Source organism: Diceros bicornis, chromosome 5, assembly GCF_020826845.1.
Source record: "Diceros bicornis minor isolate mBicDic1 chromosome 5, mDicBic1.mat.cur, whole genome shotgun sequence".
Taxonomy (NCBI): domain Eukaryota; kingdom Metazoa; phylum Chordata; class Mammalia; order Perissodactyla; family Rhinocerotidae; genus Diceros; species Diceros bicornis.
The window spans coordinates 62,487,486-62,510,942 of NC_080744.1; the positions used below are offsets into that span (position 1 = coordinate 62,487,486).

The 23,457-nt window shown below is 51.0% G+C and overlaps 1 protein-coding gene across 1 annotated transcript in view; it reads left to right on the plus strand.

Moving 5' to 3' along the window:
- Positions 1-23,457, plus strand: part of CORO2B (coronin 2B) — a 136,936-nt gene that overhangs the window by 57,268 nt on the left and 56,211 nt on the right. Inside the window, exon 2 of the mRNA XM_058541941.1 lies at positions 12,762-12,962. Within this exon, the coding sequence (XP_058397924.1) occupies positions 12,762-12,962 (201 nt within the window). The remainder of the gene's footprint in view (positions 1-12,761; positions 12,963-23,457) is intronic.

A 23,457-nucleotide genomic window follows, 5' to 3' on the forward strand; every position in this document is an offset into this window, starting at 1 on the left:
CCTGGGTTGAGTTCCACCAGCCGTTATTTGAGCACTTATCGCATGGCCAGTCTTGTCCTCGGCAGTCTAGGAATGCAGAAGAAGGCTCTCGAGGAATGCATTAGGCCTGGCTCTTTGACTGACCTCGCTGTCTATCAAGGGCAAATGAAATCACCTAAAAGACTTTCTAAGGTACAAATTGATTTATGTAATAATTTTTTATAGCAGTCCACAGAGCACTTTCACACACATTATTTCATTGGAGCCTCATAGCTGTCCTAGGAAAAAAGTATGAGTTATATCCATTTTACAGACGGAGAAATTGAGATTCAGAGAGGGAAAGGGACTTAGGGAAGGTCACAGAGCTAGGGCTTCAGAGGGCACAAGGCTCCTTACAGTGCAGCTCAGGGACTTTAGCTTCAGCATCACCTGGCAACTCTTTAGAAATGCACATTCTCAGGCCCCACCCCAGACTTCCTGAATCAGAAACTCTGGGGGTGGGGCCCAGCGATCTGTGTTTTCACAAGCCCCCAGGTGATTCGGATGCAAACTCAAGTTTGAGAAGTGCTGAAGTGGAGCCATGCTTCCCAGCTTTAACATTCCTGCGAACCACCTGGGATCTTCTTAAACTGTAGATTCTGCTGCTGCCCTGGGTGGGGCCCGGGATTCTGCATTTCTAACCAGCGCTCTTGGTTCACAGACAGTACATTGAATAGCAGGAATCACCTCGGGAGCTTGGTTCAAATGCAGATTCCCCAGCCCACTCCCAGAGGCTGTGATCCTACAGGCCTGAGGTGGGGCCCAGGAACCTGAATTTTCACAAACACCCTGGGTGCCTCTGAGACAGGTCGCCTGGGGCTGACACTCTGAGGATCCCTTCTCCGGAGTTCACACTTGCAGATGTCCACCCTAGCCTCATTTTCAAAGGTTTTTTTCCCTCCACTCCCCCTCTCCACTGGATTTGAACCACCCATCTGATCTCCTGCCAAACTGTGGGTTAAGGGGTGCGAGTGGGAGGCCACCCCTAAGCCAGCGGGGCAGCCCTCAGTTCCTCAAAATAGGTCAGGAGTCTGGCACAGACCAGGCTCAGTGGCTGCAAATAGAAACCATCTGTGGGGCCTGTGCTTTGGTTTCCCCCGCCCCTGCCACACTGTGCAGAGGAGTACAGAGCTCAGAACCCTAGGGGAGAGTGGGGGCTTCCTAAGTGGGGCCTCCCTGCCCCCAGACACTCCACTGTGGGTTGGCCTGCAGGGGAGACTTGGCAGCACCATGTCCCACCACCCCCGGAAAGGTGGCTTGCAATGTGGACTGGTCATCAGGTGACCTTGCTGTGTGACCTTGGACAAGTCACTTCCCCTCTCTGGCCCTCAGTCTGTGAAATGAGAGGCTGGAGTTTAGTGGACCCAAGGGTCCTTTTCTGATCTGGCAGCCTATGGTTCCATGAAAGCCTTTTTGTGTCAAGACTACATGTAGGAAAAGTTGGGCCCATAGGGAGGCAGACATTTCCTTCTCCTGGCTTTCTGCCCAGGCCGGATCTTACAAGTTGAGATCTGGTCCTGTGGATAAGTGGATGGACAGTATTTATATTTGGGAGCACCAAGGGGCTTTTAGAGGCTTTGAGGGGAAGAGTCAGGGTCTTCCTTATCCCTGTCCTCCTATTCCTTCATTCATTTGTGTGTTTAGTAAACATTTATCAATATATACTCAGCCCACTGGTAAGTCCTGGAAAAATAAGGAAGAATGAGACACAGTCCTTGCCTTCAAGTAACATCCACTGTTGTTGAGGACCTGGTGTCATATCTGAGTTCAGATCTCAGCTCCCCACTTAGGTGGCATTGGGCAAGCCTAGTTGCATCTGTAAATAGGGATCATTGTGCTACCTATTCCTTGGGCTTGTTGTCAGGATTACAGGATGTAATGAATGTAAAATCCTTGGCTCACAATAAGCACTTAATAAATGTTGGCCATTGTTATTAGTGTGATGAGCCAGGAATAGAGGAGCACAGGACAGAATCTGGGGGCTTCAGGAACACTTCCCAGCTCAGGGGCCTTCTTGAGGGAGGTGGGAAGCTCTCCAGAAGAGCTTGGAGCAGAGGAGGCCAGCAGCCTTCTCCTCACGTCTCAGCAGAACAGGAAAGGCTGCAGGGATTCAGGGCAGAAGCCTGCTCCAGGAATAGACTTCGTGTCTGGCTGGACTTGTGTTGGGTGATGGGGAGAATGCGGCATCCATGGGTGCTAGATTTGTATCTTCCCATCTGCAGACTGTTGAGAAGGCACCATCCCCACCACATTCCTTCCCACTTGACTTTGATCTGCTCCTTGATAGCGTAAGGGAGGCAGGACAGAGCTGGGCACAGGGGAGGAATCTCCATTTCATGGTTGAGAAGACTGAGGGCCTTCCCAAGAGGCTCTGTGAATTGGTAGGAGAGCTGGCCTGGAACCCAGGCATTCCACATTTGCTAGGGGTGGAAAGTCACTGGGGTGACTCTAGATCATGGCCTTCCATGGTCCCTGTGCATCCCAGGTGTGGAGGTTCAGTTTGACTCTTTCTTCTAGGATGTGACTTTTGGGGGGCTAATTAACATTCTACCAGCGCTGTCCAACAGAATTGTTTGCAGTGATGGAAACGCTTTGTAACCTGTGCTGTTCAGTATGGTGGCCACTAGTCATGTGTGGCTAGTGAGCACTCAAAATGTGGTCAGTCTAACTTGGAGCTGAATTTTTAATCTGATTTAATTTTAGTTAATCTGAGTGTAAACAGTCACATGTGGCTAGTAGCTACCGTATGGGACAGTGCAGCTTTGGCCTACTCTTAGGCGCATAGGCTAGAGCAGATATTCTCAAACCCCCGTGTCCACAGATACATGCCTTCATCACACGTTCCTCAGACGATTCTGATGCATAGCCAGGTTAGGGAATCACCAGACCAGGGGTCTGAGAGATGCTGTACTGAGGGGAGTGGTGAGAACCATACAGTTCATGTAGTCTCCCGTTGGCCGTCTGTCTGTCTCTCTCAGTCGCTTCTGCCTCTTTTTCTGTCATCTTATTTCCATTGCAGTTTAACTCTAGTCCAACCACACATTCAGTGATGCCACGCTGGGACCTTGAAATCAGCCGTGGCAGGAGTATTTACACCATGGAAATTGGCAAACACTACATATCAGAGCTCCCCTCTCCCTCAGAGAGCTGGTTGTAAACCATCTACCAGCACAGCACTACCCTAGACGCATGGCAGGTACATTCTTCTAGCATTTACCATGCGCCAAATACTGTTTTAGGGCTTGCTGATACAGCAGTAAACAGAAGAGGCAGAAATCCCTGCCCTCCTGGAGCTGACATTCTAGTGGAAGAGAAGGCCATGCACCAGAGAAGTCAAATATGTCACACGGTTGATAATGACACATGCTTGGGGAAGGGCTGATTGAGAGGTCACTTTTGAGCAAAGACCTAAAGGAAGTGAGGCAACAAGCATTCCAAGAAGGGGGAACAGCAACCTTGCAAGGCGGTTGCGTTACATGTAAAGGGCGCTGGGTCTCAGGGAGGTTCTGTGTCTGGTCCGAGGTCGGCCTGGGTGAGGTGGAGCCAGGATTCGAATGTAGGTCCCCTGGCTGCAGAGCCCGCCCTCCTGACCACTGCTGAGCTGCTCGGCTGGGAACAATGGCCTGAAGGAGGAACGGGGCCAGTGTGGCAGCCTCCTCTGGCCTGCGCCGCTGCTGAAATTGGCTGTGCTGTAGGGTGCAGAGAAGTCAAACAGACCTTGCGTGGTCCAGCTTCTTCGAGCTGGGGATTTCTTGAATGGCTACAGTATCTTCTCAGAAGTCCTGGAAGCCAGTGAGAACTCATTAAGACCATGAAATGGCAGAGCTAGAGGGTAGGTCATCTGGCCCATCTGCCTGAGGGTCTCCAGAGAGCTAGTGGCTGAGCCAGCTGGATTGCAGGTTTCTGACATCTTTCTTCATGTCAGAGGTTCTCAAATTGGGTTCCGCGTGGGCCCAGGGTTCCACTGTGCAGTCCCAGGACCACTGCTTCCTTGCAGACTTGAATGCAAACAGCTCTGACTTGGCCCGTTTTACATTTTGGAGTTCTGAGTAATATTTTATTTAGAGAAAAGGTTCTCCTGCTAAAAAAGGACAGATCATAGCTCTTCATTTTACAGAGGCGGAAACTGAAGGGTAGAGTCCGTCAGTAGTTACTGCCTGGCCTGGCGAGCTTCTCAGCTCGGGCAGATTCACTTCTGCCCCCTCCAGTTTGGGGACATGCACTGTGTCCCCCTTGTGTGCCCAGCCCTGGGCTCGGGAAAGCAGAGCTGGCTCAGAGATGGAGGAGGACCCCGTGACCAGCTATCGCTCATGGATCCAGAAAGTTGTGGGTGAATGCGAGGGAGATATTGATAATAGCGTCTGCGTTTCCTTAGAGCAGCACACCATTTGCAAAGCCCCTTCCCCCATGTTCTCGTGTCCCATCCTCATGGGGATTCCAGGGTGTAGGTGCAGTTATACCCACATTTCACCAGAGAGGACACTGAGCCTGGAGAGGGCAGGTGGCTTGTCCCGCGTCACACAGCTAGTGACCCAAACAAGACTGAAAACGCCAGCCTTTCTCTGACTGCACTAGGACAAGGAGTGGCTCTCCCACAGATCCTGACGGGGAGCCCCATACGAAGAGAGCTGCTCCCCTGCAGCTGCCACGGCAGATCCCAGAGGTCTCGTGGGCTCCCCCGGCTGACAGCTCTCGCTTGAGGATATGGCCATGAGCTGCCCCCTCACCTGAGCTGGAGCCAAAAAAAGGAACTGCCCTCATCCATTTTTGTGTTCCAGTTAAAGGCCTGAGTTTTAGTCATCATCATCTAGAAAATGCACCCGCTGGCCACAATAAATCATTTTCGGGATCTGAGGACAGGATACAATTTGCTTCCATGTGGAGAGTACATAGTGATTATCTCATAGGAGAAAAAAGCCAGCCTCCATTTCTTAAGAGGCTATAAGGGCCATTCAGCTGCGAAATGAATACTTCCTCCTTCCGGGCCCTCCCCTCTCCGAGGGAGACCAGGATGGCCCTGGGCCCAGGGAGAGGCCGCCAGGGAACGGGCCCAGCAGCTGCACACATCTGGAGGCCAGACCCTCCCCCTCTTTCCTCCTGACCCTCTGCCCAGCCCAGCCCAGCCCAGCACTCCCACCTCCTCCTGGCAGACCCTGGCCTCCCCAAGTAAACACTTAATTGAGGTCAGAGCCTCTCCCCTGCAGGAGAAGGGGAGAGAGTGAAATAAGTGTTTGGTGAGCACCCACCCTGTGCCAGACACCTTGCCAGGCACTTTGCATTTCATCATTTTGTTGCATCCAGTGAGCTGGATGATGGACATCGTTCCCCTTTTACAGTTAAGGAAACTGATGCTCAGAGAGGTTGAGTAACTAGTCTAAAGTCACACAGCTAACAAAGGGCAGAGCCAAGATAGAAACCTCTGGATTCTTTCGGACGCTCAAAACCCTGCCTTCTGTCTTTAGACTTCTGTGTAGTGCCTTGCAGTATACGGAGCAAGAGTGCAGGGCTAAGAGTTTGGGTGGAAAGGCCGGAAGAGGAGGAGATGTGTATTAGATTGGAATGCACAGTAGAGCAGGAGTCAAAAGTTCTTGGCTGAAGTCTTGGCTCTGCCAATCTCATAGCTTGTGACTTTGGGCTAGTCTCTTAACCCCTCTGAGCCTCAGATTAGTCCTATATGTAGGATATATTTTCAGTGGGATTGTAGCATCTGCCCAGCTCTGCCCACTGGTCAGCTGAGGGGGTGTCTGGAGAGGTCACAGCTGTGGCTGTGGGTGGGCTTTTGGGGACAGTTCTGCAGCCACTGGTCCCCTTGCTGATTCTGTGCTGTCAGCCACAAAGGACTCGCTCATCCCCAGCCTGAGAGCTGTACTGAGTTCGGAGGCCTTGCGTCCTGGTGACAAGGAGCCTGGAGGAGATGGGGCTGCATGATTAGCAGAACAAACACTGGAGAGGAAGAGCTTGGACCCAGAAGCACTAATGGGGGGTGGGGGGCAGACTTCATCCTGTGGGCAGGGATGGGGCATCCAAATGAAAATGAGACTCAACACGTCAGCAGGCTGAAGTCCCAGCCCAGCAGTGAGGTTTCTGAGGGAGATAACCTGGGGTGTCCAGGGTACCAGGCAGCTGTCCTGACCTTAGCTCTTGCTCTCCCGCCATCCTGAGAGAGTACTCAACCAGCATCACTCTGAGGTTCCCGCTAGATGGGAGCCTGGGCCAGTACCAGGCCTGGGCTGGGGTGGGGCTGTGCGGGGGCCAGAGGAGTTGGATGATCAGATAACTTACAATCTGGTAACAAGAGAGAAAACATACAGTACCTAAAGCTCGAAATGAGTGGCCAAGCATTAATCAACTCTGTGGGACACCCTGGGGAACGTGGCAGTTGTCCTGAGAGCCCTTGTCATTCAGGATCACAGCCACCCAGCGGGGGAGGCATTAGGATCCCTGTTTTACAGAGGAGGAAGGTCCCTGGCCTGGGTGGCAGAACCAGGATTCCTGCTGGTACTCTCCGACCCCAGTGCTCCTCTCTGTTGCAACACGGTGCCTTTAATCAAGTAGAGGAACTCTGTTATCTCGGGGCTGGAAGGCCGTCTAGTCCCATCCATTGTTTCACATTGCCCTTGACCAGAGGTCATTCACCTAAATCTTCAACCCTTCCAGGGATGGGGAGCTCATTACCTATCAAGTCAGCTTCCTTTTCCATCTCAGCCAGCTCTAACCATTAAGAAAGTCCTTCCTTTTGGGGAGCTCAAATGTGTGTCAATCTTGTGCTCATTGCTCTTGAAAGGTCCAGAGAGAGAGAGTGTGTGTCCTGCCCTCACTAGAACTAGCTGGTGGGGAATCCATCAGGATCTAGGCTGGGCGTGGGGGCAAGGGGCAAAGGGCAAAGGGCCAGATTTTCAGGTCACCTCATGGCTGCCCCCATGATTTCCCTTTGAGTTCCGGGCAGCTCTTCCAGTCCCAGCCTCGGTGCGGCCTCTTCCTCTGGCAGAATAGGGAGGAGTCTTTTCTGCTTCCTGCCTGCAGACCATGCATGTGACCTCAGAATGAAGTCAGCCTGTTAGTAACCTCGGGTGGAAAGGTCGGACCTCCTGGGCTTGCAGACGCCCTGCTTTGGCCCACAGTGCATGCCTGTGCCTGATCTGGCCTCCCGAGTCTTCTAGCCTTCTGTCTACCACTCTCCAGAACAAACCCTCAGCCCTGGCCAGCCGGCACCCTCACTGCCACCAACCAGATCAGGTGCATGCTCACAGGTTCTTCTGCCCTCTCCTCTCCGTCCTCGCCCCTGCCAGAGCCAAGTGATTATTAACAGGAGCATCTTCAACCTGAATCGAATCAAGGCTTTACGCTTGACTCCTCAAGTTTATAGGGAATACAGGAATGACTTTGAAGATGCCAGAAAGCAACATGAGACAAATCGCGGAACATTTTATGAGAACTGACTTGATGTCTTCAAAAGATCAATGTGACTTAAAAAAAAAAAAAAAGGTGTTGGGAGTGTTCTGGATTTAAAGGAGCCAAAAGAGATGTCACAACCAAACGAAAACACTCCGGAGCAACGTGGCTCCCAATCTTGGTTCAAAATATGGAATAGCTGTAAAGGCATTTTGGAGAATTTTGAATATGGTCTGGGTTTTGGATGGTATTGAGGAATTGTTAATTTTCATAGATGTGATCATGGAGATGTGCTAATGTAGGAAACTGTCTTCCTTTGTAGGAAATGCATGCTGATGTGAGGAGAGGGCAGGAGTCATGATGTTTGCGGCCTCCTTTCAAATGATTCCACAAAAGAAATAAGTACATGCACACGCACACACACACACACACACACGCAGAAAAAGAAATATGGCAAAATGTTAATGATAATTAACCTAGATGGGGGGTGATTATTGTACCATTCTCTCAACTTTTTTTTTTTTTTTTTTGTGAGGAGATCAGCCCTGAGCTAACATCCGCCAATCCTCCTCTTTTTTTTTTGCTGAGGAAGACGGCCCTGGGCTAACATCGGTGCCCATCTTCCTCCACTTTATATGGGACGCCGCCACAGCATGGCTTACCAAGCAGTGCGTCGGTGCGCGCCCGGGATCCGAACCAGCGAACCCCGGGCCGCCGCAGCGGAGCGCGCGCACTTAACCGCTTGCGCCACCGGGCCGACCCTCTCTCAACTGTTTTTGTATGTTGAAATATTTCATAATAAAAAGTTGGAGAAAACACAGTATGAACTGCAGAGTCAGAAATATCAGGTTCAAGTCAGCCCTGCACTTACAACTGTCTGAACTTGGGCTGAGTCTGTTTCCCACCCTGTACAACAAGGATAGTCCCATCTCATGGGGGGTTATGAGACTAATCATGTACACACAGTGCCTGGTGCTCTCTCAGTGCCGGCGGATGGCCCTGTCTTCCATGAAGCCCACCCTGATGCCCTTCCCTGACCTCTCATTCCTGTAGCACTGTGTCTCTACAGTGTGCTTGCCACCAAGCGTCTGTTGGATTACTGTAAACTTGTCAGGCGTCAGTTTTGTCTCCTCCACTGGCTTGTAAGGTGTTTGAAAGTGGGATTTGTGTCTGGTGCTTTCCAGGGCACCTCTTGGGAGACCAGGCACACAGGAGCAGCAGTGATATTTTATCTTGGATAGGACCTTGCACCTACGTAATCTCGTTTTGACTCTTAAAACAAGCACATAAAGTCAGAAATTATGGATCTCATTTTAGAGATGGAGCACCTCAGAGAGGCGAAGTGTCTGCCCCAAGGTTAGTAGGAGTCAGAATGGGGAGTGGAAACCCAGGACTACAGACTCCCAGGTCAGCGCTCTGCCCTGCACGCTTGCTACGGGTTCGTGTGGGGTGAAGCTGCAGGCCCAGTGATGAGGAACCGTTGATCGTCAAGGGCCCCCTGGTCTCCCTCCCCCAGTCCTTCCAGAGGCCCAGCAGAGAGAATCTCTATGGAGATCCAGCCCCAGTCTACCAGCCACCGGGGAGAGGACAGCGCCAGGGATGCTGAGAACAAAGCCCTTGGAAAGGCACTCTCCATTTTCCCCAGGAAGGAGGACTGTATCATTCTAGGGCATGCCGGACCTGACCCCAGGAGACATGCTCACTGGAAGAACATTCCTGCTGAGCGCAGGCCCTGGTCCTCCAGGACGTAGCATCTGCTCAGAAATGCTAGCGGGGCTGTGAGGGGCGGCACGGGATGTGTTCAAGAAGAATGCAGTGTGCCCACCAGGAGCCTAAGCCACTAAGGCCTCTTTGCTGTATCTGCATCCTGAGGAGTGGGGAGCTGGGGAGATGATGGAGAGAGGGAGAAAGGGCAGACAGAGCAGGGAAAAAGGAGGAAGGAGAAGGGTGGAGGAGAGGTGGAGGAGGAAGAGGTGAGATCAGATGCTAAAACACCCAGGGATAGCTGGCAACTACGTGTTGTGTGGAGGGTTGCGGAGAGCCGGCCGGGTCAGCTTGCCTGGATGTCTGGGGAGCTCTGGGAGGTTTCCTAGGAGGCCCTTGTCGATCCCCCAGCCATGGTGGACACAGGCTGGAGGCCCTGAGGGCCTGGGCTCAGACCCCTCTCCTCAGCCTGCAGGCTCTGGGGTGTTCCAGATGGACTGGGGGTGGGCATCACAGAGCCCAGCCCTTCCTCTCCTGCCTCGTGTTCTGCTCTGTTAAGTGAGCATCCAGAGGGGGGCCAGGCCGCGCTGTGCACATCATGGCAGCTAGGCATTGACTGCTCCGCACGCTTGGAGGTAGTGGGGAGTATTAGCCTCCTTTATATAAGAGCAGATGGAGGTGGCACAGAGAGGTTAAGTGGCTTGCCCACGTCACACAGCTAGGTGGCAGCAGAAGCGGCACGGGCATCTAGGTCTGCATGCCTTCTAGTCCAGTTCTTGTTCCTCTTCCCCTCACAGCCACCCATGAGACCTTGAAGTGAAGTCTGCACTGGGGAAGAGCACAGAGCTGGGCCATTATCAGCAGGGCCTGTTCAGCCCATCCCAGGTGCCCAGCCTGGGCTGTGCTGGGGGTGGAGAGAGAAATTGAGATCCTGCTCACCAGACATGGGCTGGGAAGTGGCTCCCTGGGCCTTGGGTTCTGATGAAGGCTGAACTGCACCTGTCTGTCTTCCACTAGGCTGGGCTCCCTTCAAAGAGGGGCTGGGCCTGTCACGGGGCCTGGTGCCCAGCAGGTCTCCCCATGGCATCGGGACTCATTCGAGCTGCCCGGGAAGATCACAGACCAGTCTTCAGTCCTGCTCAGAGGTCCTGGGGTCACTGCCTGCCATCACAGAGCTGAGACCTGCCCTTGGGACGAGAGAGCCTGTGACAAGGTCTAGACTAGGAGCCGAGGAAGAGGTGCTGGCTGTCCGGGGGTCCTGAGGAGGTCGCTGTGGGCTGTGGAGTCAGAGTTGAATCGGGCCCTGAAGGCTAAGGTTGGGCTGCGCAGAGGAGAGGGGCGAAGGCATTCTAGGCCAGAAATGCACCGGCAAGGCACAAGAGGGTGGAGTGAGCAAGCTTACCACCTCCTTTCTCTTCCATGGGAACTGTGGGATCTAGAATGTTCTACCTGGATGAGACAGAGCGATTACCAGCACTCCTGTATCAGATTGAATTTTTGCCAGGTCCATGTACCACCCATACTATATTTTTCATACTGTATTTTTGTTTGAATTGATTCGTTATTTTTTAACTTAGCCTTATTAGCAGTAATACCTGTGAAATCGTGGATTTGGCCTGCAAGTTATATTTTTTCTAATACAAAGTAAAATAAACACGTAACTACTACAATTAAAAGCTTCATCTCTGTTCGTGTAAAGGAACCATGAGTGACCCCCTAGGACTGCACTCTGGGGATCACTGACGTAATCCTGATGGGCAGTCGGAAACCCGGAGAGCGGAAAGGGCTTGCCTGGGGTCACACAGCCAGGAGTGACCGACCAGGCTCCCGGCCGGTGCGCTTGCCTCTGCAGCAGACTCTGTCCTGAACAGTCCTGGGCAGAACTCGGCAGAGAGGGGAGAAGGCAGGCGGGAATGGGGTACAGCGTGAGCAGAGGCTGGGGGGTGGGGAGGATGGAGAGGACCTGGGGGAGAGGAGAAGGGCTGGGGCGGGGGGCCCAGAGAGCTGGGGGAAGAGGATTTGCCTGAAGGTGAGGAGCCTTCCCTGGGATTCTCCTTGTTGGAGCTGAACTTCTTCCTAATCAAGAGGCCTTTGTGGCTGAGCTCCCAGCTTTATTTAAGTCACATGCCAAGTTTTGTTTTCAGTCAAATTCCCTAGTTGGTTTCCTGGTTCTGTGGTGGTGGTTCCTTTTGTTTTCCTCCCCTTGGAAAGTTCATGGGAAGAAATGAGCTTGTCCCTTTCTGCCCTGAGACGGAGTGGGAGACTCCAGGCACATCAGGAGATTTGACAGGAAGGAGAAGGGATGGACAATGGCAAAGTCGGGTCAGAAGCATGTTCGTTTTACAAAGCGCTTATTGAGCTCCTGCTGTATGCCAGGCCCTTGGCTGGGGACATGCGTGTGGCTCGTCGCACTTGGATGCGTGTATGTGCCAGGAGAGCACCTTCTCGGGCTCCATCTGCTGTGGGGCCCCTTTGTAGGGCTTCCCCATAGGAGGCGCTATCCTACAGCAAAGCTGGTCTGCACGGTGGGCTGCCCATCCTGTCCTCCACCCACCCCCTCGTGCATACCTGTGTTCTCCGCTGTGCACAGTGTGGCACAGGCGTGCAGTAGGAGCTGGTTGATTGGTTGGTTCAAGTCTGTGTGTTCGATGGTGGGTAGGGAGGGCTGGGGAGGGGTACCACTCATTCCTTTCTCTAGAACAGGGCCTCTCAAACTTCAGTGTGCTTCTGTCTCATGGGGGGCGGGGAGAAGCTGGATTAAATGCTAATTTTTTGGCCCCATCCCCAAAATATCGGATTCGGTAGGTCTGGACTGGGACTCAGGAATCAGCATTTCTAACAAATGATGCAGGAGGCTCAGAAACCTCTTCCACTCCAGATGATTTTGAAACAGGTGATCTGTGGGCCAAACATTAAGAAATCTGGCTACAAAGGGTAGTCTGGCATAGGAAAGAGTCTCAGATTTCCAGTCAGGAGACCTGTGTTCATGGCCCTACTCATTAGCTGTGTGGCCTTGGACAAGTCACTTAACCTCTCTGTGCCTGGTGGTGATGATGATGATGTACAGGACTAAGAGATTTCTGAGGGTGCACTTGTGGATTAGAAGTCCTAGAGAGAACCAGAGGAGGGTATGGTAATGGGTGGCCTTTTGCCTCTTTACACATAGAGGGGGACATCTTCCTCCCTCACCCATGGTCATCAGCAGTGTTCTCTGTGTATGTGAATACCCAGCCTCCTCCCTCTGCACCTCCCTACTGAGTTGGGCACTTTCTGGCACTCAGGAGGCAGCCCATACACTTGTTGGGTGGAGGGTCTGCTCTATCACATGGTACTTCCCTTAGAAGTGAAAGGACCCTACATCCTTTCTGGGATGTAGGTGGGATGGGAGTGTGTACCCAAAGCAGGAGATGTGTGAATGCCCTCATGCCCGTCTTTGCTCCTGTAGGACTTTATGGAAAGAGTAATTCCCAGGGCCGGGCACACAATTCTTGGAGGCTCCTTCTCCTCTCCCCGTGTCCTGAGGTGGGGCACCAGGGCTCCCTCTCCTCCTGCGTGCCTGGGAGCAGCTTCCCCCTCCCCAGCCTCCAGCCCAGGCCCTTCAGGAAGCAGTGGCCAGGCTGACCGTTGTCTCTCCTGGCCCCTCACAGATGTCCTGGCGTCCGCAGTACCGCAGCTCCAAGTTCCGGAACGTCTACGGGAAAGTGGCCAACCGGGAGCACTGCTTCGACGGGATCCCCATCACCAAGAATGTGCACGATAACCACTTCTGCGCTGTCAACGCCCGCTTCCTGGCCATCGTCACCGAGAGTGCGGGAGGAGGCTCCTTTCTCGTCATCCCCCTGGAGCAGGTAGGCGCCTTGCACCGCCCTAGCCCTCCCTGGTGCACTTGGACACGTCACTTCCCTCGGGGTACATGTGGTTCCAACCCGAGGGATTGGAACGACTGATCTCCAAACCAGGTTCAGCCCTACAATTCTGCGTCCTAGACGTCCTTTTGGTTTGGAGCTGGAAGGGATGACGACCCCGCCATAGGCATATTAGGCATCTGCAAAAATGGCACACATTAAAAAAACATTGCAAGCTCTCCACGGAGAGACTGGAAATAATTTACCTTCTCCCTCATCCCCCACCTCCTGTCTAAAGGTTTCCCCCCTTCTGTGGCTGCCTTCGCGAATATAGCAAATTAAATCTGCAAAGCCTAGATCATGAAATTTTGAAGCTCTGCCGTGCAAGCGGGGTCCCCAGAGGCCCGTGGGAGGTCACGCGCCTCAGGGAAAGTGCTCGCTGTCAGTCCCGCTTGTTTATGGCTGAGCTGTCCCTTCCCCGCCTGACTCATCTCCACTCCCACCCTCCGCCAAGCGCCAAGCGGCTCAGGGAAGGAGGAGGTGCACGCGGAAGGAAGCCTTGGTTCTCGAAATCCCCTGTCAGCTGGTGGAGGATGGATTTTTCCAGTCTCTTCTACCCACAGTGGGGGAGCACAGATTTGGGAAAGGCTTAGGCCAGATCCTCCCTTCCACCGAAGCGGGCAGCTGCAGAGACACTGAGGACAGAGCCTGATGCACAGAGATGTTGAGCTGTGGATTTGGTGGCAGGAGGTCTGGGTTCTAGTTGGGCTCTGCCGCTTGCTGGCTATGTGACCTCAGGCATGTCACTTAACCTCTCTGCACCTTCTTTTCCTGTAACGGTAAAACGAGGATCCTAAATTCTCCTGTCCCTGCATCTGTGATATTGGCATCGAGTGGGATAAGGGACATGAAAGCTCCTGGTGAACTGCATAGTACGTTAAAGATGCTTTGGTACTTTCTTGGGAAAGTCGGCAGCTCTGCTTGTCAACTTTGCAGGTGCCCACCGCAACTGTAACACATTAAGAAGGATTCTGAAATGTAGCTTGCCTCCCTTCCCAAACTAGATGGGCTCAGATATCTGTCTACCTCGGGAACCAGCTCAGCTCTGGCCTCACCAGGCCTGCAGGTCCCCAGCATGTGTGGGTTGCTGCTCACTGGGGCTCAGGCCCGTAGCTGGCATCCTGCCATACGCCACTTACAGCTTACAAGGGTCACCCGTCAATGCCTCACCCCGTAACAAGAATTAATTCCAGCTGGATCAAAGGTCTAAACATTAAAAAAAAAGAAGAAAAAGAAAAAGGAAAACTACAAATGTCTTAGAGGAAAATGGAGAGCATTTTAAAAATCATACAATGAGGAAAGGCTTCCTAAGCAATCAAGAATCCTCCAGACCATAAAGGAAACAATTAATAGATTAGATTAAATTTTTTAAAAGGTAAAGTTTCTGTACTACAACAAGACATGTAAGCAAAATTAAAGGCAAGCCACATAATTGAGTACAATATTTGCAGTATATAACAGACAAGAGATTCCTGTCCAGAATATATAAAGGTTCCAGAAAAATCAATAAGAAAAAGAACTCGATAGAAAGTGGGCAAAGGATATAGATAAGCAATTCACAGAAGACAAAATGTTTGTTTTAACCTTCTAAACAGGAAAAGATTTAAAACAATAATTATCTTTGGTATTGCCAGAGGTGTGAGAGCAGGCACTCAAATACACTCTTGGTGTATTTGGTGTATTTACATCTCTTAGTAAATGGAAGCAACTTGGCAATATCTATTAACATTTAAAGATGCACGTCCACTGGCCCAGCAATTCCACTTCTAGGAATCTATCTTATAGAGTTATTCTCAAGTATATAAAAAAAAAATGTTTGCAGCATTTTTTAGTACTCAATTTCTTTACAAACATCAATTTTTTATTATTTTCTACAGAAATAAAATTTTTCTCTCAAATTGCTTAAAAGTTTCTAAACCTTTCGTCTCAATTTCTGTAATGGTACCAAAGAGTTTTATACCATCAGTAGCACTGGTCTAGAATATGATCAGATTTTGTAAACACTTCATGAAAAACACAGCAGGAAAAAAAGTCCTCTTTACGAGTGTAAGTCTCTCTCTCTAGAAATATACAATGTATCTATACACATACATACATGCATATTCAGTGTACACGTACCTTTCAACTTTATTTGTTCACATTCTATGATACATTTTGTTTAATTTGATTAGTAATGGGCTGATAGTGATGGCTCACCCTACCAGTTGGTTTCTGTGGTTTTCTCTAATTTTAAGAAGTTTTCACTTTACCTAAGTACTGGATTTGTGCAACACTTTTATAATAGTGAAAATTGGAAGCAACGTGCAAGTCCATCAGTGAGGAAATGGGTTAACAAATCAGAAACACCCAAGCATTCACTCTTGGCTGTTCAGCCTCAGAATCACTTCACATTCTTAAAAATTACTGAGGACCCCGAAGAGTTTTTGCTTATGTGGGCTATCTCTATCGATATTTAGCATATTCAAAATAAAAATGAAGGAATTCAAAAATATGTATTTGTTAATTAACTTAACAATAATAAACCTATTTCATGTTCTCCTGAAAAACATATTTTTATGAAAAATAACTGTACTTTCCAAAACAGAAAAAATTAGAATGGCATTGTTTTACACTTTTGCAAATCTCTTTAAATTAGTGTGGCTTAACAGAAGACGGCTGAATTTGCGTGTCTGGTTCTGCGTTCAGTCTGTTGCCATATCACAGAGTCATGCAGCCTCTGGAAAACTCCACTGTACACTCCTGAGAGAATGAGAGTGAAAAGGAAAATAATGTCTTAGTATTGTTATGAAAGTAGTTTTAACCCAATAGACTCCCTGAAAAAGCCTTGGGGATCCCCACGGGTCCCCAGACCCCACTTAAGAGAACCACCGATGCAGGGGAATATTTAAAGAGAGAAGATTTTATGACGTACTGTTAAGTGAAAAAAAAGATAAAATATGATTAATCCCATTAAAAAATATCCATCTATCCATCTACCTATCTGGAAAAGACTGGGAGAATATGCACCTAATGTTAAAAATGGTTATCTCTGAGTATTAGAATCATGAGCCCTCTCATTTTCTTCTTTTTCCTTAGCTTTATTTTCTAGATTTTTTTTTAGATGAAGACTTAACATTTTGTACTTTAGAGGAAAAACAATAAAAGCGGTTTGTTGACTAAGTACCCACAGTGAGGGCGAGGGGTGGCGGTGGGGACGGTAGAGGAGGCAGCTCCTTGATCTGAGCAGTTCACTTAGTTTGAGCAGGGCCCCGTGTCTGATGCTTTGTGGAGCAGGGTCCCACCCCCAAAGAGGGGCTGCTTAGGAGTCAGGGCAAACTCCTGCCTGGCCCTGTAGCCGGGGTCAAGGCTGGCAGTCTCCTGCCCACAGTGGTCAGGGCTGAGCCTGCAGGCCTGGGCCGGGCTGGTCTGGGGGGAGGAGCAGGCAGGGCTAACAAACAATAACAATAATGCTGAAGTCAGAACCCTTCATTATCCGGCAGCAGTAGAGAGGAGCTGCTCCACATGGGTCAATTTTCTAGGAAGGAGAAGCTTCTATTATTTTAGCTCTGGGTTTTTCCCCTCAGTTTGATAGAAATCTCTCTCGAAACAGTTTCTTGTATTATTCAATACAAACACAGAAGAGACTTGGGCCATTTCTTGGCAAATCCTCATCATTGCCAGAAGCATTAATTATGAGCTATGAACTCGTGGTGGCATGCTTTTGTCCCTATGCTGAATGGCCCCTGACTTTTCCTGAGCAACCAGAAAGCCACAGAACATTGTCTGCTTTTGTAGTTCTTCTCTGAATTTTTCCTGTCTTCTGTCAGTTGTCCTTCCCATTCCTTTCTTGCTTCTCTAAGAGGTTGGAGCAGGCTGAGAAGGGCACTAGCCTGGGAACCCCACATCCCTGCTCTGAGGCCGCTGAGCCTTCTGAGAGAGGCTCCGACTCTTCAGGCGTGTCTCTCCCTTTGTTGAGTTTCTCTCAAAGCCAGCTTGCTGGAGATTCCAATATTTGTGACTAAAAATGTTTCTTGGGGTTGGAAGCCATGTCCACAAAAACTACAAACGACCACGATGACTATGCTTTGCCATTGAACAGCACCCTAGTCCAACAAACTCTGTGTTCATCAATCCTCTTGGGTGGAAGGTAGAGCCATCCCCATCTTACAGCTGGGGAGACTGAGGCTGCAGAGACGGGCGTACAGTTGGTCAGGGCAGGAGCTGGACCTGAAACCAGCTCACTTATTTCTGAATGCATGACTCTCTGCACTGCCCGTGGCTCTGGTGAACGGCTCAGTTCTGGGTGGCTGGCAGATCTCAAAGGAGTGGATTTGTCTCCCCCGCTCTTGTTCAGGCTGCTGTTGAGAAGGCCACAGCCTGTTTTTCCCTAGTTAACATTCAGCCGCCAGCTCTCTCCTTTCTGGAGTGGAATGTTAAGCTGCAGATGGGGGAGCAATCAGCACCCTGATTGCCTGGCACAGCTGGAGGGGCCTTATGAATATTCCAGAGACCGGGCACTGTGCCCAGTGGCCTGATTAACCACTAGGCCTCCCCAGGTGCGCCGCCCCTTTCCTGCTGTGCTCCACGGGGCCGCCTGCCGCCTCCACGTCCAGGCCATAAGAAGGCCAAGGCTGGAAGCAGAGTCTCGCATGCCTAAGCTTTAGCCAGCTACCTGGTACCCCAACTGGCACCTGGCAGAAAAGAAAGAAACCTGGCCTGGACATGGGAAGTCTGCGTTCCCACTGTAACCTAGCAGTTCCCAGCCCTGCCTGCAGGCTAGTACCACCTAGGGAGCTTTCGAGGGTCTAACATACCTGCTCTTTTTGAATCTCACCTCAAGTCCCATGAGAAAGTACAGTTATTCTCCCCATTTTACAGATGAAGAAACAGGCTCAGAGAAGTCAAGCAACTCCTTCAAGACTGCACAGCACCCAAGTGGCAGAATTTAAACCCAGGACTCTCCCAACTGGCCCCCTCACAGAGGGTGAGGGGGAGGCATGTCTATAAATGGTCCTTGTGTTACTATTATTTACTGTCATTTGAATATCTCCAAGGATTTCCTTGAACATGAATTCAACCAGTACTTGATGAGCTCCTCTGTTGTGCTGATACCACATGTGTCCCTCTCTTCTGGAAGTCAGGAGAGCAGGCATTTCTTAGACTCTATGGGGAAGCTGCTTTTCCAAAGGACTGAAGCAACAATTTTAGCCGGCAAGGAGAGGTAGAGAGGTATGCTGGAGCAGGAGACCAGACACGATGGCATCGTTCCTTTAGTCACGGGGTATAGACTGGGCACTCAGCACCGTGCCAGGCACTGGGGACTCAAGTAATGTCAGGCCTGGTAGAGACCTGTGGGCACCCCATTGGTGAGCTGGGTAGGTGGGAGTTTCCTGAGAGGGTCCTGCCCATGTCTTGCTCAAGGAAACAACTCCATGGTACGTAAAGGGACCTGTTGAACGTCTGCATCTTAACTGCTCTCTGGTAGCAGTTACAAATGATGGGACATCATCGCACTCTCCAGAAGCTGGAGTCCCTTGGTAATTTATGTTCAGACTTAGCTGCATGTAATGACAATAACCCGATTCTGGAATTGGGATGCTGGGCTTGGTCTGCAGGTGGGGGTCATTCCTACTGCCTTGCACAAGCCCTGTGGCCTCCCCTCCCCAACCCCATGCCTTGCTCAGTCTCAACGACCTGGTGGCAAAACATCGCCCCCTTGGTCTCTGGCGCTGGTCTCTGGGTGCTGCGTTCTCCTCTCCAACCCAGTCAGTGTGGCCTCCTCTTGCACACTCCTGCTTCTTCTCCAGTCTCTGAGAGAAGAAGTTCAAGGGTGGGAGGCCTAACCAGTTCCTCCAGGTCTCCCCAGCCATGCAGGAGTGGGTGGTGGAGGTGGGCTGGGGCAGGAATGCTAGCAAAAATCCACAGGGCATCTCAGTGAGGAGAGCAGAGCCCTGGAGCAGGAGAACAGCACAGGATGGGGCTAAGAGATCAGGCTCTAGAAGCAGACAGACCTCACTTGAATCCCTGCCTTGCCACTTAGTTGCTTTGTGACCTTATGTGAGTCACTTAACCTTCCTGTGCCCTAACTTTCCCTTCTGCAAAATGACGGGGTTGGACCACATGATATTTAGAGTTCAATTTAGGTCTCACATTCTTTTCCCTTCTAACATCTTTTTATTCAGATGTGTCCTCACCAGTGTGCTGGTAGGTATTGTGCAGAATGTAAGAATGAGTCCTTCTCATCCCTCAAGGCCCAACTCAAACAGGGCCAGCGCCATGAGGCTTTCCCCATCCCGATACCCATCCGGAGGCATTTTGTGTCTGTCAAGATTGGAGCACTTCCTACATGCTGCCTTATTTTCTAGGTGGTTAGTCCACCCATCCATCCACCTGCCCATCCGTCCATCCTTCTACCCATCCAACAAATGTTCATAGTAACACCTACTATGTTTCAGTCACAGTGTCGGGACCGGGGATGCAGCAATAAACAAGACCGAGTCCCTGTCGGCATGAAGTTTGCAGTCCAGTTAACTGCTTCGATTGGACTCTGAACCCCCGGGAGTGGGGACCATGTCTGATGTGTACAGGGCCTGCACACAGTGAGGCTCAGCCAGGGGGCACTGGGCTGACCTGAGGCCGGGTCCCAGAGGCCCTGTGCCCTATCTCCCCCTGGTTCTCTGCTGGTCCCGGGCGCCCCTCCCCTCCAGGCTGCAGGGAGAAGGTGGTGCTCTGCAGGAGATGCCCCGACTGAAGGGGGCACTGCCTCCTCCCTCAAAGCTCCTAGGACAGTGTCTCCTGACCCAGCTGCTCTTACTGTGGAATCTCACGCAGAAGTTGGCAGACCATTTCTCTCCATGGCTCACAGCATGTTTGAGGCCTAATATCAAAAGAAGGGTGAAAAAAAGTGCCCAGCTCAGTGCTGAAGACTGTAACAAAATCAGACTGTTTTGCTCACCCAAAGACTTTGTTTCTCTTCCAGATTTTGTAACAACTCCCCCCATCACTCCCCACAATCAGCATTGAGCCCCTCAATCCTTCTCTCTTCCGTAAAAAAGCCCCAGATCTTCACCACCCGTCCTCTCTGCAGAGGGGTCTCCCTCTCTACAGGGAATGCAGAGAGCCTTTTCCAAATCCATTTTTCACATCTTTCCCTAGTCCGTCTTTGTTCTTCAAGCTGCCTTCCGCTTGGTGCGATTTGCATCTCAAAGCCTGTGACAGCCTGAATGTACAGTGACTTTGGGAAAGGGGGGAGAATTGTGCTCTGAGAGAGAAGTCGCAACTTGATTCCATTTGTCTGAAGCCTGAGATTGACAGCTCTGCTTTGTGTTTTTCCCTTTTTTGGAAGAATGACTGCTTATTTTTGAGAAAAGTGAAGGCAAGCTCTTCAGCAGGAATGGAAGCGTAGCTCCCTTATTTTATTTCACGGTTGTGGGATAGGGCGCTCTCTGGTGATTTGAGGTGCAGGGGCCAGGATGCAGCTTGGCTGGTGGGCATCCTGGGAGGTCAAAGAACCTGTCCTTCTTCCTCGGGCTGGGGCCTCCGCAGCCGTCTCCCGAGCTTCATTCCCCTCAGTCCTAGCAGGGCCAGAGAAGCTGGAAATAATAGAGCCTGGTTCACTGGGACGCTGTGGACTCGGGCCCCGGGCCCTAACTCTGCCCAGATGTTCCGGCCTAGAGCATCCCACAGCTTTCGAAATCTTAGCTCCATCCCTTATCTGTGAAGCCCTGGACATGGAACCTCTCTGTGCCTCGCTGTCTCTGTTTGTGAAATGATAATGGTGTGTCCTTGTTTCTCGAGTGCCGTGATGACAATTAAGGTGCTGTATAAAGCCCTTAAGGCGTATAGACTGGCACATAGTGTGTGCTCAGTAAGTAGGAGCTGTAGGATGGATGCCAAGGGCTTTCGCCCATCCTCTCCACTGCCTCAGTCCACCCAGGCCCAGAAATAGCCCACGGGCTCCCCAGCCTGCAGCCAGCGTGTCTTTCCCTTCTCGCTACTGTCTCGGTTGTCCGGTACCATCCCTGAGCATTCCCAGCAGTGAGCCCCACCCTGACTGGAGGGGAAGGCACCCAGAGCCCAAAAGGGAATGGGGGTGTTGGTGCGGGGTCTCCAGGGGGCACACTGATATGGCTGTATCAGGCTGAGTGCTGGAGGGAGGGGAATTTAGGGAGGGGTCTGGGCCCCCTTTGGCGCCTGACGTCAGCCTGCCTGCCTCTCTGGAGTCTGCCTATCTGCCAGGGTTACATGAGATCAGGTGTGTAAAGGTTACCATAGGGTCTGGTATACAGCAGGTGCTCAATAAACCCGAGCTGTGCTGCCTCTGTTATTATAACCACTGTAATAAGCGCCAGGTTGCTGGGGGGAGAGGGTGCTGGGATTGGGGAATCTAGCTGGCACATCCGAGGCATAGGCCGGGCCGTGGGTGTGACTTTGAGATTCTATGCTCTGAGCCCGCCTGAGGCCACGCAGTCCTCACAGCCCATGCCCCTCCCTAGCCCACCTCCCGGTGCCCCAATTCCAATCTTACATTGACACAATGCCCAAGTCAGAGGAGACTCCAGCCGTCACCTGTTCCAAGCTCCTCATTGTGCCCATGAGAAATCCTAGTCCCAGAGAGGTGTCTTATCCAAGGCTGCATGGCATGCCTGGACGCCCTCTGAGCATTTTCCCGGGAATCCTTGCGCTCAGCCACTTCTGAGTCCTAATCAGACTACTACTAAGGTGTTAGTGATGACAGTGACTTCCAGGGAATGTGCACTTGGTTAAGGTTAGGGTGAGATTTTAGGAGACCAAACTCTTGAGACCCAAAGGAATGTGTTGCTAAGAGTGAGACTTCAGGCTGCAGGGAGATCTGCTCACTCAGGCAGCCACCCCAGGCCCTCAGGAGACGTGTCTGCCCTCTCAGGTTGGGGGCCATAGCCTCTGACGCTCCCTCCTCACGTGTCCGTGGACTCTGAACACTAGGGGACAAAAGTGATACAGGGTGCGTAAGGGGCTGGGCAGCGGAACATAGGTGGCCTGGCTTGAAACAGCATCTCTCTAGGGGCCAAGGGAACCCTGAGACCTTGGCCAAGACCCCTACTAACTGGCCCTTCTCATAGCAGCTTCCAGAACAATGAGTGTGTGTTTGCCTGGCCTGAGAAACTGCAGGCCTGATTTAGTCCTTAGGGCAGTTTCCCTTTCGGGATGGCCGTCCTCATGTCCCTGCCCCCAACCCCATCCCAAGGCTCTTAAAGGGCCAGGTCACCTTGATTGGTGGGGAGGTGGTCACAGCATTCAGCCTCTTAAAACAAGAGATGGTTCTGTGGCATCAGCATGGCGTGGTGCTAGCCTGTCCTACCCCCTTTCCGTTCCACTCAGACAAGGCCTTGATTTTAGTTGCTAAGCAACCTATGCGTAAGTTTCCAAGTGGGTCCCCGGTGAACAAGGGAGGGGGAAGGTGGGGTGGCAGTGCTTAGAACCTTGCATTTTATAGTTGGAGACACTGAGGCCCAGAGAGGGCAAGGCACTTGGTCAAGTTTGCACAGCTAGTTAGTGCCATATGTGTCAGATAATTAGTTGGGGCAGCAAACCCTTCAGGAGCCCATTCCCCCCACCTCAGCCCCACCATGAGAAGCACCCAGCCAGCAGCAACACCTTAGGAACTTTCTGTGACAGGCTTGGAAGCAGGATGCCCAGTGATGAGGCACAAAGGCTCTGGCATTGGTCTGCGTGGATTCAGATTCCACCTCCACCATTGACTAGCCATGTGCTTTGGGCAAGTCATCTAACTCAGTCTCCTCAGCTGCAAAATGGGAGAAACTCTAGTCTCAACCCCAAGGCTGTTCTGAGGATTCAGCGAGGTGTTACATAAGTCTGGAAGGCTGCCTGGTACAGGGTGTGCACGTGGGCTCCCCATCTAGGGCACCAGCGCCCCCTCCTCCACCCCGGGCTTACTCCTTTATCTCAAGGGAGTTGGGCCTCAATCTTACCAATCTTAGGAGGTTATAGATATAGTACAAAAGTTTTCAAACTTTAGTTTTTAACACTGGAACATTTTGTTCAAATAAAACAGGTTCTTAACTTTGAGGGGCAGGAGATAGACCCCTTTGGCAATCTGGAAAAGCCCACGGACCCCTTCAAAGAATAAAGTCTTTAAGTACGTAAAATAAAATAAATAGGATTACAAAGACACCAATTATATTGAAATTTAGTTATCAAAGTGTATACCAGAATTGTGATATAGTAGTATGTGTGCTTTTATATTAACGCATTTAATAACATGACCAAGTGGAGGACCTAACAAGTAGTGTAATTTCAAAGCATAAACAATATTTTGAGATCGCAGTAACAGGGTCATGTAATCTGAAAGTATCTGTGACGTCTATTGATGGAAAAGTTATAGGTTCAGCCAGTCCTACTGGGGTTTGTTGCCTACATTTATAAACAAAGGAAATATTAAATTTCCTTTAGTGTCTAG